This window comes from Sipha flava, unplaced genomic scaffold, assembly GCF_003268045.1.
Source record: "Sipha flava isolate LNK unplaced genomic scaffold, YSA_version1 46_pilon_pilon, whole genome shotgun sequence".
In the NCBI taxonomy this organism is placed as follows: domain Eukaryota; kingdom Metazoa; phylum Arthropoda; class Insecta; order Hemiptera; family Aphididae; genus Sipha; species Sipha flava.
Genome location: NW_020273250.1, coordinates 2,089,356 through 2,104,000, shown reverse-complemented (window position 1 = coordinate 2,104,000; position 14,645 = coordinate 2,089,356). Strand labels below are relative to the sequence as shown.

General features: G+C 34.7%; 2 protein-coding genes across 3 annotated transcripts in view; both read right to left on the bottom strand.

Moving 5' to 3' along the window:
• Positions 1–3,147, bottom strand: part of LOC112689761 (two pore potassium channel protein sup-9-like) — a 65,103-nt gene extending 61,956 nt beyond the window's left edge. Inside the window, exons 1-2 of one of the 2 annotated variants that reach the window (XM_025563600.1) lie at positions 2,943–3,147; positions 27–179 (exon numbers count right to left, since the gene is read on the bottom strand). In XM_025563600.1, coding sequence (XP_025419385.1) covers positions 27–153 — 127 coding nt within the window. In that variant the 5' untranslated portion in view covers positions 154–179; positions 2,943–3,147. Of the gene's footprint in view, positions 1–26; positions 180–233; positions 330–2,942 lie in introns of those variants that run through there. The other variant, XM_025563601.1, reaches the window with a different exon arrangement.
• A 4,042-nt stretch (positions 3,148–7,189) lies between these two features.
• LOC112689773 lies at positions 7,190–11,117 on the bottom strand. Its single transcript, XM_025563619.1, has 3 exons — positions 10,542–11,117; positions 9,589–9,703; positions 7,190–9,100 (listed from the first exon to the last, which is right to left on the bottom strand). Exons 1-3 carry the CDS (start codon positions 10,777–10,779, stop codon positions 8,557–8,559), a joined length of 897 nt encoding a protein of 298 aa, XP_025419404.1. The 5' UTR covers positions 10,780–11,117; the 3' UTR covers positions 7,190–8,556.
• Between the last annotated feature and the right edge of the window lie 3,528 nt (positions 11,118–14,645).

Sequence of the window (14,645 nt, the reverse complement as noted above, 5' to 3'; positions counted from 1 at the left end):
AAAGAGAGTGATAAAATTATTCTTACCTAAAAGGTTATTCCATCTTTTTCTTTCAGTTTCCGATTCCAACGCATCGAATACTGCAGCTCCGACTAGCAAGTATGTAAACGTACATACTACTAAAGATAATGTTCGCACGTTTTGACGCTTCATTTTAAATGTTTACACGAGACAGGTTACTGAAATAAAAAACTTAGCTAAAATTACGAATTATAAATGTATAATGTTATTACACTCCAATTTGCGTTGCAGAAAAAAACATTTTAGATAGTTAAAAAATAGCCGGTTATCAAGGTAAACGATATTCATATTTACTTAATATTTTATTTTTATAAAGTTGTTATAATATTATATTATTCACTATAATAATTATTGATATACGCATGAAGAAAAAAAATATTATGACTCATAGACACACAAAAACACTGATAAGAAAACATAATTTGAATTGGTTGTGTTTTAAATTGATCATTCTTGGAATTATTCTCCTGTAGTCCAATATCAATTTAGTAATTTACTAATTATCAAGTCAATATTCTCCACTTCATAATATACTATTTGCGTTATAGATTGTTAATTTTCTATTTTAATGGACGAAAAAAAAATGTAGCCGATCTTTTGTTATTTTTACAGAATATTTTAAGGCTTAAAAAAAAGAAAAATATCAATTGAACGACGATCACTATTGTATGTAGGCGTCAGGTTACATGTATGTTTAGCAATATTATTTTCTTACTTTTTCAGTGAAATCGTTTTTTTACAGAAAATAACGTACACTACCTAGACACGTATTGACTATTTAAATGATCATGGCGCGTTGTGAATATATTATTATTAATTCTTTATTATTCAATAATCGGGCTTTAATAAGCGTTTTCGTATACGTGTTGATCGTTGTCCAGTGACTTGGTTTGATTTTGTGGCAAATTCGATTCGGAGATGTCCCGTGCGAATAGAACATTGCAATATCGTAATATATGTTTTATATAAAATTCAATATAAGTTCATAAATTATTATTCTGAACGTTCATATTGTGCCAAGTATTTCAAATTGTCTACGCATAATAAACGTAAGAGTTTATACGATTTTGATTATATGTATATATGAATGGATGTTTGTACACGTGATGTTCGCAATATAATACACATACATGGTACACCATTATAATAATAGCGAGAGGTAATTACAGGAGCACAATTATGAAAACAAAACGAAAAAGTAATAATAACCAACACATAAAAAATCAATATTATATTTCTATTGAATAATTTGCACTAATAAATTATTTTGTTCACTAAAAAGGACGTACGAATAATTAAATAAATGTGAAATACTCATACCCATCTATGACTTATGCCTTAAAAAAAAAAAAAAAAAATGAATTTTTCCTATATCATACATTCATGGTGATTAATAGCGTAATTAAGATAACTAACTAACACAACATAGTCAAAAAAATATTATTACACACTTCTTGAAGATTTGCATGCGTCCGTTAATTGATAATGGAATATATAGATACACTATCATAATGTTAAAATTGGTAGCGCCTCCATGTACGCAGCCACTAAAAAATTGCTGTAATCGATTGCGTTCAACTAGATAAATATGTAACTTTAACAATAAAAACAATTGTTAATAATTATTTATTGTTGAAAGCCGGTTTTGATCAAACAATTACAATAGCGTCTTTTGGCTGCATACATAGAGGTGCTACCATTTTTAACAATACAACTGTGTATTTTTTATATACTTAACTCAATAGTCCGTTGTATATTAAAAAAATTCGATCAGTGTGAAGTGAACGTAGAAAAAAACCAAATTTTCAATAATGTACCTAGTAAAATTTATAAGCATATTAAAAGTGAAAAAAACCTGGCCTTTAAAGATTAGGTATCATAAATTATAATAATCGATTTTAAAAACTCATTGTTTTTATATAGTTTGTTTAAGGTTTTTTTTTCTGGTGCTTACGCAGATGTATTTCAATTCGAATACAGTGTTATCTCATTGTTGTATTCTAAAGACAGTACACACTAAAAAGCTATTACACATAGAATAATCTGTTTTTATTTAATTTTACTGTTGAAATAGTGTTAACAGAATAAAAATATTGTACAATACTCCTGAGTTGACTCCAACTACCGGGACAGTAGACAGTAGTATGTTCTTAACGTATCCAAAAGTGAAAATGATAATAATAAAAGAAAAATAAGTTTCATTTGATTAAATTTACTCTTTTAACTTGATCATAATGTAGATACCTGTCGTGGAAAAAATTATTAGTAACAAAACGACGTTGTTAGCGAATTTTGCTGACGGTCCGAGTTAGATTTAAAACGATACCATCGATGTTAAATATTTTTCCTAACAAACTCGGAAGCGGTTAATAATGTTATACCATTTGTGATGCGATTGATATTGCTATCGATTATTAATGCAGCAAAATACGAAACGCATCCGATGGTATGACACACGTGAACCGTCGCATGGTCGGGGAGAAGTGATCATAACGAGAAATAAAAACAATTGGACGGTTTTAAAACGCGCGCGTCTACGACGTCCGCGAACACACGTACCAAAGCCACGTCGTACTGCAACGCGAGTGCAGTGCGCACGTGATAACGTAATAAATACGTGAACCGGACGCCGAAAGGGTAAACGAAGTGTCGACGCGCTACGCAATCGTCCGACAACAACATTACAATATTGTACACGCATCCGAGCGTGATGATGATCACCCTCTTAACGGGATCCGTCTGAACGGGTCCGCCGGTGACGAAATCGATAACGAACCTGCCCCGACTGGATGGGTTTTTTTTTTTTTTTTGCGACGTCCGTTCCCCATTTCAAATTGTTACCCCTCACCCTTCGCCCCTCGCCCCAGATACGCGCCGGGAACCAATTGCACGCGCAAACACACCGCTGACGCCGTACGTACCTTATCGCGTCGCGGATCCGTCATCGGATTCCCGGTGTACCCCGTGGTCGGTGCGCTCGTCGTCCGTCCGGTCTTCGATTCGGACAGTTCACCCGAAACGCCGTGTCCGCTGCAACGCGATTGTTGCTACGGCGCTCGGTTTCAAATATGTCGTCGTCTGCAGGACGTCGCGTCGGTCGCTGCCGGACCGTTTATCGCGTCATCCCTCGCCCCACCGTTCGCCCCGCCGTTCGCCCCCACCACCCCCTGTCCCCAGGGTGGCACGACGGGCAGGGTCGGTGAGCACGAAATCGATCGCTCGGCGCGAAGCTGTACACCCACCCGCGCGCGCGTCGCGCAGTGTCGCACCGGTACGGGACAGCGATATTCTCGTCGGATACGCCAAACGTTCTTCCCGCACGAATCGCCCGTATCGCTTCCCCGCGCGTCTTCCCGTCGACGACCCAGCCGTGTTCGTACTATCATCTGGTACTCCACCCCGCCCCGGCCAACGCGCGTCAACACTGTTTTCGCCTGACCAATCGAAACGGCTGCGCGACGGAACACAGTAATACAAATTGCTGCGGAGTTCCTGCGCGTACTGCAACGATCGCATTCCCCCGCTAAACGCGGACGTTTTTCTCAAAGTCGAACGGTACCGCAAACATTATTACTATTATTGCTGTTGCTTCCTTGGAAACGCTGCGATGGTCTAGGATCCGTACATCACTAGAGGTTAACAGATAACACTAGATAATAATAATAATTATTATCTATTAACCTTGTTCAGCACCGGGTCGATGACACTGATGCCATAGATTAAATATACTTATATATTTAATCTATGCTGATACAGCGTAAAAAATAGAGATTAAGGGCCCCTTCGCATGTAGCCACTCGGCAGCGCTTCTTAGCAGCGCTGTTAATGGAAAAATACGAACGAATACGGATGGTTTCACACACGACCACAGCCACTGATCTGAAGCGCCACAGACGGTGTCAGTGGTTGACTTCGCCGTAGAATGCCGCGTCTAAAAATCGCGCTTCTCGTGACAGAACGTGTTTTTAGATTGGGGATTTCACAAGCGACCGCAATCGTGCGTCTATTTTTGTAGCGCGTCGGCAGCGTGTTAGTAGCGCAATTAATCCGTGTTTAATCAAACGATTTCAATTATTATTATTTTATTTTCAGTCTTTGTTTATCAGCCTGAGTGCTGTGTCCTGTCAATGTTATTAGCTCATATATTTTGAAATAATGGTATCTGATTGTGCAAACATTAATATTGAAGATTTCATTTATGAAATAGAAAACTGGTCCGCTATTTGCAACCTAAAGCATGACGACTATTGTCTGACGCGCTTCTAAAAACATGAACAGCGTCACTGACGCGCTTCTAAAAGCACGAACAGCGCTACAGACGCACTTCTGAAAAAATATTCAACGTCACTGACGCGCTGCTAAGAAGCACTGCCGAGTAGCTACGTGTGAAGAGGTTCTAAGCAAGGGCGTATTTGAGGGGGGAAGGGCGAATAGGGCATTCGCTCCCCCCATGGCTCGTATTTTTTCAATATAATACATTGATTTATTTAAAAAATGTAATGTATAAACAATTAAGATTATAAATTACTAGTTTACCATTATAATATGTTATCATTATAACAGGAACATGAGCTGTAAATTATTTTTAAGTTTGTATTGAAGAAAAATTAGTTTCGCCCCCCTCCATGGCTTCAACTTGGCCCTAAGCCGTATACAGAGTGGCTTGTGTGCAAGCTGTCATCATCGTCCACCCTAGATTAGGTTAGGTTATTATTATTATTATTATTTTTCTCCTATCCGGTCTGTACATAGAACGCTTTCCGTTCGACGTGATCACTACATGGTACAATATTACGATAGTTTTCTTGTTATCACGTTTAGCGGGTGACATTGGGGTGGTTTTTTTTTTTATCCTTTCGCGTCACATCTATCTACCTGTAAAACGTAATTGATCCGTGTGCGGTCAAGGCGAATTCAAATTTCGCGTCAAAAGTTCTTCCATATCATGTGGTACTCACCACATTAGCGAATACGAACATTTTCATGACGACGCCGTCGCCGCTACGGGAACGATGTGTCTTGCAGTCGCGTGACAAATTATATGCTCTTCAAGAGCAAATTCAATCACGCCGTAGCAATAACAAATTGTATAGTACAAACATTTTAATAAACATATTTTTTGAAAAATAATCTTCGACAAAGAGAGTTTGCAGCAACAGTAAACAATAAATTATATTTGTGATCGTCTGAACAATATATCGTGATTGCGCTCTGAAAGTTGGCAGTCTCGTCGGCACGTGCGTTACGCTAGCACCGCCCATTAGGAAAATTTGATTTTTTTTACTATCAATAATTAGCACGTAATTAGCATGAATTTGCATGACCAATTTCGCAATTTGCATGTCATGTGCTGGCGAAACGCGCAAATTCTTGGATACGTTATTGCATGGAAACAACGATCGAGGGAATTTCGGTGATAGTCGTGCAAATTCATGCTAATTGCGTGCTAAACGATGGCGTAGTTGAATTTTAGGAAATCGCAAAATTTCGTTTTTGGGCGGTGCTGGCGAAACGCGCAAATTCTTGGATACGTTATTGCACGGAAACAACGATCGAGCAAATTTCGGGGATAGTCGTGCAAATTCATGCTAATTGCGTGCTAAATAATGGCTATGAAAAAATATATGAAATTCCATTTTTGCGATTGAGCGGTGCTGGCGAAACGTTTCGCCAGCACCGCCCGTTAATTTTTGTGATTCTGGAGAAATGGATGACATGCAAATTGCGAAATTGGTCATGCAAATTCATGCTAATTACGTGCTAATTATTGATAGTAAAAAAAATCAAATTTTCCTAATGGGCGGTGTTGGCGTAACGCACGTCTCGTCGGCGCAGTAATAATAATTATAAACAATTATGAACAATCTATATTATACCAATATTGTTATACTTCTAGTGTATACCATGCAGGATGTTAATAAGATGTATAATATGTGTATTCAAATATTGATTAATAACCATAATAGGAATATATAATCTGAATAAAAATGATGTTGAATAGGTACTAATAAAGGCGTTCTTCTTTCAAATATAATACTTAATAAAATTGTCGGTTTCGTAGATGCATTGATGTCAGTGTACCAAAACACAGTTCTTTCATGGGACATTTTATTCGTGTGCTATAATAATATTAGTCAAAAGTATTGAAACAAATTGAACAGGGTTTTTTAATATTGATCACTTGTCTTTAAAATGTTATTTTACGTAAAACATTTATACATTTTGAACACACTACATTTTAAAATATATGAATTTGTAATTGTCACAAATTTCTCTTTCGTATACTTTTAATAATTACTTTTTATGTGTTCACTCTGTGTGTTGATTAACGAAGCGAGGGATGATTTTCGTTCTGCATAGTTTTAAGACTATGCCGAGTATGCTATCGAAGTGAAAATATAATGACAGTTCCAAAGATTGAAAGGAATTTCAATTAAAAAATATTACACGTTAACCAAAAGAGTAAAATTAAAATTAAAATTAATTTAAAACCATAAAGATCGAGTATTATACATTCAAGAATAAGACATTCAATGTAAAATTGTTATACACCTACATTAAAAAATTTGTAAAAAACCATAATTTATACAAAATGAAAATATATTAATATATTCAATTATTATTAAAATAGAAATTAAATATGCAATAAAATATTTACTGTGAGTTATAGGGTTATTATGATCGGTAAAGGTACAAAATGGTTTTCTATTTAAATAAAAAATATTTATCCGAGTTCATAGTTGAAAAACGTATTAAAATAATACTCGTTCATCGCTTATCATAAACAGATTCAAGCGTTTGTTTCCTTATCTAAAGTTTAGTGGCTACTAATTTATATTTTAAGTAATTTATATGTAGATCATATATATATAGATTTACATTTTTGTGTTTACATAAAATATTTATACATAATTTAAATAATATTCAGTATTCTTATAGTTCGCAAAGTAAATTACGCGCAATGTTTGCCGAAGAAGAAAACAAATCAACAGTTAATAGAAGTATTTATACTTTTACGATGATAATTTAAATATAAATATAAAACAGCATATCGTTATAATAATTATTGCGTTGAATGTTTTTTTTTTTTTTATCAAATAAGACTTACAATCTTAATAAATTCCAGTGTATCGTATCAATAAAAAACCTTCCTTTGTATCTACTGTATATAACAATACAACACATATATTTCATATTTAATACGAAATCAAAACAATTATCGGGAAAACAGTAAAAACACTGTATTGTATAGTAAAAAGTGTAACAAAGCGTTTATTATTATACCCACTTGGTGTATCATAAAAGGCATGTATTACCTACATGTTGATTTACGGTTTTATAATATCAACATGTGAAAATATACGAGACATAATAGTGTACCATAGGTTTATGGGAAATTCGTGTTTTGCGATGTGCCGTCAGCCCATTTGGAATTTTTTATTTTCATATTTTACCGGCCAGCTAATTGTCGGTTTTATCGCGCTAAAAAAAGCATACTCCAATAAAAAGCTTATTTTTTTAACGATGCGTACATAGACTCCAACGGTAGAAGATTAAAATCTCAATCGCCTCGATGAGGAGTCGTGAATTACAATTAGCTGGTGTGAAATTCGTTGACGAACAGCAATGCTATATTGTCATTAGATAAAACCAAATACGTATATAGAAAAAAAAAATACAATACCTAAGTCAAATGATGATTAAAAGCGCACGGATCGTAAAATAATATAGTATAGATTTATGGTATTGTTGTTAGAGTGATCCGGTCGATCACGTTGTATTCTTCCAAGGACCGACGTCGTCAAGAAGATTTATGTCAGCGACAAAATGCAAAATACACGGCGCAATCGGACCGACAGCGTTTCTACGACGTAAAGACCACGTTCTCGCTTTGTGCTGCTTATTGGGTTTTTGAGACGTAATTTAGTTTATAATAATAACAACAATAACAATAACCGTAAAACACGAGTAAGGCACGCAGATGCAACGGATTTAAAAACAAACAATAAACAGCCGTAAAACGTACGCCGTTAATCGATGTAATTACTACTTTCGTGTATATTCGATTTCGCGGGAATGCGCGTACCGGTTCGAAAGAGAAAAAGAATGAAAAACTAACAATCGTGTACGGATTAAAAACAACGTAAAATCGGCCATTTATATACGTGACCTGAGCCGTCTACAGCGACCGAAATGGGAAGCCACTGTGCAACTAATAAACGTAAAAAAAAAAAACGAAAAACTATTGGTCGACATAATAAATGTTATTAATTTCTTAACTACATGTTTCGACGGAATAATATAATTATATCAACGAGCAAATCGATAATTTCCGACGAACATTTTTATAATTCTGTTTGACGTTTGTACGATTCGGTCGAATCCGTCATCCGACAGTTTAAATGTTTGTTAAGCATTACACACCCATAACGTATTATAATTATATGACACCGTCAAGAAAATCTACGACATGCATCCGCGACTTAAATCACGTTGCATCACCACTAAATCCGCTAAACTGGTCCCATTGGTCTACTAGACGAAAACCGTGAGCTTGACGAGCAACGAGTCGCCGGACGCGTAACGCCGGTACGTGAGCACGTCGTGCCGGAACTCCATGAACGCGCAGACACCACCTCCGCCATCGATGCGCTGCAGGGCCGTGGCGCAGCGTACGTCGTCCCAGACGCGGGACACGATGTCCTCGGGCGCGACATCCGTTTGGTCGAGTACGCTGAGCCGCAGCCGGTGCACGAACGGCCACTCGAGCTGCGCGTCGAACTCGCCCGCGACCGGCACTGCGGCCACGCGCACGGACCGGGCTGTCACGTCCGAATCGACGGTCAACGCCATTCGGTAGCTGCGGGGCGACACGTAGAACGGCGGGCTCCGGGCCTGTCCGTCCACGAACACCAGCCGCCAGAACAGGTCTACGCGCCAGTAGTAGACGAACGAGGCCGGGGCCGACCGCCGACCACCACCGCCGTCCGTCGCCGCGGTGAACACTGTGCCATTGTACGTACCGATCTCCCGGAGTCTTCCGGTGTCCCCGGCCGGTAACTGCTTGGTGCCCGCGTTGCTGGAAAAACGAACAACGGCCGTGCCGGAAATCAGTAATACTGTGTAATGCAAACGAACACTGGAAGTGTTTCGATTTCTACAAAACGGGTCGACAACGATAATAATATTTTAAATCGAAACAACGGTCGCGCGTAAATTCTGCATATCAATACGCTGAAAATCGATTTCGATGGGTTTTAAAAAAAAATAAAAATAAAAATAAAAAATAACTCTTTTCACTAGTCAAAACTTCGAACAACAACAAACACGTAATGTATTATATAAATTAACAATCGACTCAACTCGTCGAAGAGAAATTATTTAAAGTTTGTCTTTATGGTTGTTATTAGTGGTCTGTACAGGTACATGTTATAACACCTCGTTCGTAATCGGTATTACAGCCTTAATGAGTCAAATTAAACGCAGCCCTCATCATGTACAGCGCACAATATCCGTTTTGTCCACTTCGCACAACTATATCCGTTATAACTGTAACTCGATGTGTACCTTATACTGTTGCCGTCCAACAAAACGCGTTCCATTTGAAACAATCGATACTTCGTATTCTCTATGTCTGCTGTTAACAAAGTTTCGATTCGGTGTAGTCTTGCGTTGGTTTCGTCTGAAAATAATTGCAATATTTATACATGACAACTATAACCCAATAGCACTTGTAAATCAACCTTGAGTCCGAAAATAATTTTACCTTCAAAAAATTATATTTTAATAATCTAATACGAACGTTATATCAAATATTTAATGCGTAAAGCAATATTTACAAGCAATAGTTTAAATATAATTATTTACAAAATTTCAACTGCAATCTTCTCACTGTGTTTAATTGATCGCATTTAGACACATATTGAGTAAACCATTAAAGTAATTGGAAAATTTTGTCTAAAAAATCGGAAACAGATGCTTTAAAGAAATCGTATTACACAGTACCTACCAATGATTTCTTTCATGTTGAAAAAAACACATAGGATGGACCGTGGTTGGCGACATGTTAGGAGTAATCAGTAACCTAAAAATATGTTGACTTCGGCGAGTACATCTCATTTATACAGCCCAGTAGCAGTTATAGTTTAATAGTTACTACAGTACCCGAATTGACTCTAAACAGTGCTTACTGCACAGACTACATTATGCGATTTATATATTGATTCGCGATATGAAACTATTATAATATTACACTCTTACACATCCGGCAACTAAACAAAATTTGTATTCAAATTCATAATTCAATCTCATTGAATATGTTTACGGATGCGTATTAATGCCGTATATTATAATATTAAAAAAAAAAAAAAAAAAAACTATGTTGGGACTTTTTGTTGTACTAAATGATTTAACAGCGACAATTTTAACAATAACGATTCAAAAGAATGCAGTCGTGTCGTCATAATAATTTTATAAATGCTATTATTGCTATTATATACGGTGTAACGCGGTTGTATTACTTATGTTGCAGATGCCGTGGCAGAAGCGCGAAAACTTTCCTTCGGCCGTGGCCACGATCCGGTCGGTGATGACTTTACACGATGTGTACTGAACGTCGATGGCGGAGTCCGACGTAAGGTTTTCCGGAAATCCATTCAGGAACGACACGTTCTGTTGCCCCACAGCCCGGTGGCCCGCGATCATCAGCAATGCGACCGCAACCGTGTTCGCCGTAACGACAACATGACCGTCCGCCATCGCGATCGTGAGTCGTTGATTGTTTCGCGAAAACAGGGATGAACAAATAATCACTGTGCTAACTATGTTAAGTTCGCGAACCCGTAAGCTTACTATACGAAGTCGTTACCGGGACCGTACGACGTTGTGCACTGCAATATTGTTCGCTGGTCCAATGCGCCATAAACGGGATAGCACTTGAAAAAAAAAATCGTACCAGATGACCGCATCGAAAACCGCTCGGAATCGAAAAATCTATTTCCGTTCCGTTTTTCGATCGACACTAGTGCGTCTGGCTGATAAATCCGATCCAATCGCGTGTCCAAAGAAATACGCCCGTGGATGTACCTCCGTAAATATACACAAGTAAACGTCATGTGCATGTGTGTGCATGTCCGTGTAGTGTATATGTACAGTCTACTTGACGATGAAGTGTGTGTATAAATATAATAAATATTTAGCTATTATAAATAGTCGTGTCGATTTTAGAAACTAGTTCAGAAACGAAACACGGACAAAATAAAAGTATATTAACGCAGCCCGATTAGGTGGCAATTTATTTGTTTTCAAATTAATTTTTTTTTTTTATGAATTTTATCAAAAATTAGTTGTATTTCGTACTTTATTTTTAAGTTTTTTTGAGTTCTGAAACTTCAAAACTATAATACTAAACAGATTATGAGGCCCATAGCTCTTCAATTATTGTACTCTATAAGAAATGTATTAAATATGAAATAAGAAAGTTATATTATTACAGTTACGATTAACGTTACGTTTTTGCTTAACGAAACAAATTTTGTTTGATCTTATCACGGTTTAAAACACTTGATCCTCGTCAACAAATTAATTTTAATAAGGGAAATGAACACAAATGGGTACCTATCTTAAACTAAAATCTCTATATTATAGGGATTGACACATCTTCGTAGTATAAACATGTAAACATTTATTTTACTGAAATTGAAGTTTTCCATTCTTATGCACACTGCACACGTCGAATCAAATATTATCACTCCTCTTCAGAACGGCACACAGGGTATATGTTATATGCTCACGTTATTTCGATGTTAAGCTTTATATACTCATGAATTATACATATAAGTACTCAACGTTAAATTCATTAATATCATTCGATTTGTATATGTTAAATAATTTGATATCGTCTAATTTTGAAGTAATCGTTGTTGTATCATGTAGTTAGTTATTAGTCTATAGAAAACTTTTAAATTATTTCTAAATGTGTTATATTTTATATATTTTCTATATATTTTGCAATTCATAAGATTTTTTCGTAATCACGCAATTAAAATAGCTCATTGACATATAGATAATTTATGCAGGGATAAGTTTATTTTTTATTTTCAAAGTTTTCCTAATATAAAATCATCTAAACTTAGATAAATAGATTTGCAAATTTTAATATTTGTAAATCAGATAACATTGGTTATATAGTAAATTTACAAAATATTAAATCTAACAGATAATAAAAAAGAATTATTTGCAATGATAAGATATAGTTCACCAACTCAATTGTATTGATATAAACAAACCGATTTCATGTGAAAAATAATATAAATAAAAATTTGTAATGATTCTCATGTATTTTATTATATTAAACTATTCTGAACAATAATTGATTACAAATATAATTTAGAAAATAAATGAATGAAACTTTGAATTGATTTTATCATCACGTAATCTTTATAGGTAGATACATATAAAATTGATTAAATTAAATAAAAAGCTTATCAATCATATCAAGTATCACGAAAAGTGAAAAGTATAATAGTCATTAATTTCTGTAGAATGTTATATCTTCTGTAACTTAAACTTATTTATATTTTTTTATTACCATTACCTATACCTGGTACATTAATTATATTTTTACAATGTGTAATCAATTGATCTATGAACTCATTGGCGCAACTAAGGGGGTGCACAGGGGACTTGTGCACCTCCAAGTTTAAAATGTGGACCCCCAAAAAATATAAGCCTTTTTCCAAAAAAAATGTAGGTACCATAATGTATATTGAGAAAAATAGGTACCTATTATGTATCCAGGGACCCAGCTATATAATATATATATATATATATATATATATATATATACGATATGTCTGTATAGACAAATTGTATAATATCTAATGCATAGGCGTGTTCAGACTTTGGTGGCCGAGGGAGAAAATAATGTTAAAATAGGTAGGTAGGTAGGTAGATCTAATTATTTAATTTTGTTAAATAAATTGTATTATAAGTATTAAAACAAAGTATTTATATTGAAATAATTATTAGTAGATATTTTTTCATAAGTGTAATGTGGAGAGTAATTAGATTAATGGTATGGGGTTGTGAGGGCCTTGCCCCCACGAGTCAATAAGCTCTTCACTATTTGTGCACCCCCAAAATTATTGGTCTAGTTGCGCCTATGTATGAACCTCAATATGAATCTTGAAATTAAGCCCAATGCACAAATAGACCTACAGTTATATTCTAAATCTCAGTTATTGAATATCGAATTATAAATTTACGGTTATGTAGAGCAAATATAATACAATATATATTTATATATAACTATGTTTATCAACATCGTTGACCAATAATATTCAGTTAATATTTTTCTCCGATTTCGACAACAATCACAATATTACATGATTTATTAATATAATTTTTTTTTTTCCCCGTTATTCATTACTACAGTAAAATGCAATCCAATGACTGTTGATGTGAACACAGCACAGTTGCCGAATTTTTAATTTCCATCACAAGGGCGTAAAGCGAAATCATAATAATTTTAGTTTTAATATCACATGACAGGAGGAGTATATAAGTAACTTGAAGTGCATACGAATAAACGATGATACTCACGCATAATAAATTCCTTTTTTTATTAAATTATAAACGGATGAAATGGTTTAAAAATTGAAAACTTTATCCGTACTATACTGAAGTTTCCATTTCGATGTTCAACCACACACGCAATCGCTACACTACTCTAACCCTTTGACGATAGGCGAGTTTTAATAAAAATGTAATCGATAGAATGCCGTGAAACGATGAAAAGCACTTAGCCAGTCTAGAGAGTTAATATCATCTAGTGATAGAATCAGAATGCAAACGATTTAATACTACATAAATTAAACATTAAAGTAATTATTTTATGAAACTTCGAACATTTCGAGTTTTTGTTGGTGTTATAACACATAAAATCGTAAATTGAACTCTGTTAAATTATTCTCATAATCATAATCCAGGAAAAATATAACTTGAACCTTTTTCGTTTTTCGCCAAAAACAATTTGGCGAAAAAAATATCTTTACAAATTAACTATTTTTACTAAAAAATAAAAAGTAAGTAATTAACACGGCGATAATATCGGGAAGAAAAATGCAATATTATCTAATACAAACAAATATATTTGATACGAATGAAATGTTTAAAAGTAATTTGTAAATTGAGCATGTATTACTTGAATATTTATAATATGTTATTATAATAAGTGTTTACTATTTTAACGATTTCACATAATATACCGATACTAAATATTGAAATGTATTTTAATTTTATTTTTATTATAAAATACTACTCTGAACTTCATCACTGCTGTTTAAGTAAAATATATTAATATTACGTAGAATGCTACGCAATCTTATGTCTATATCAATATATTTTTGCGCCTAAAATGACGACACATGTCAGTAGAATACATACAGATGCAATGTATTTATTACACTTGTATGCATTTTATTCAGCCATACACAATTTGAAAGCATGCATATTAAATATATACACATTTTATATACACAATTTTAAATAAACATAGATATAGTTATAAATATTTATAACCTGCTTTGTTACTTTGTATAGTGAAACTGGCCTATACCTACAAG

Excerpts from the sequence above, each read along its gene's own strand:
- LOC112689773 (XM_025563619.1), bottom strand. The coding sequence starts at position 10,779 with ATGGCGGACGGTCATGTTGTCGTTACGGCGAACACGGTTGCGGTCGCA. Across the intron at positions 9,704-10,541 it reads CCACGGCATCTGCAACATAA|ACGAAACCAACGCAAGACTA; the intron begins GTAATACAACCG and ends AATTATTTTCAG. Across the intron at positions 9,101-9,588 it reads TTGGACGGCAACAGTATAAG|CAACGCGGGCACCAAGCAGT; the intron begins GTACACATCGAG and ends TCGTTTTTCCAG.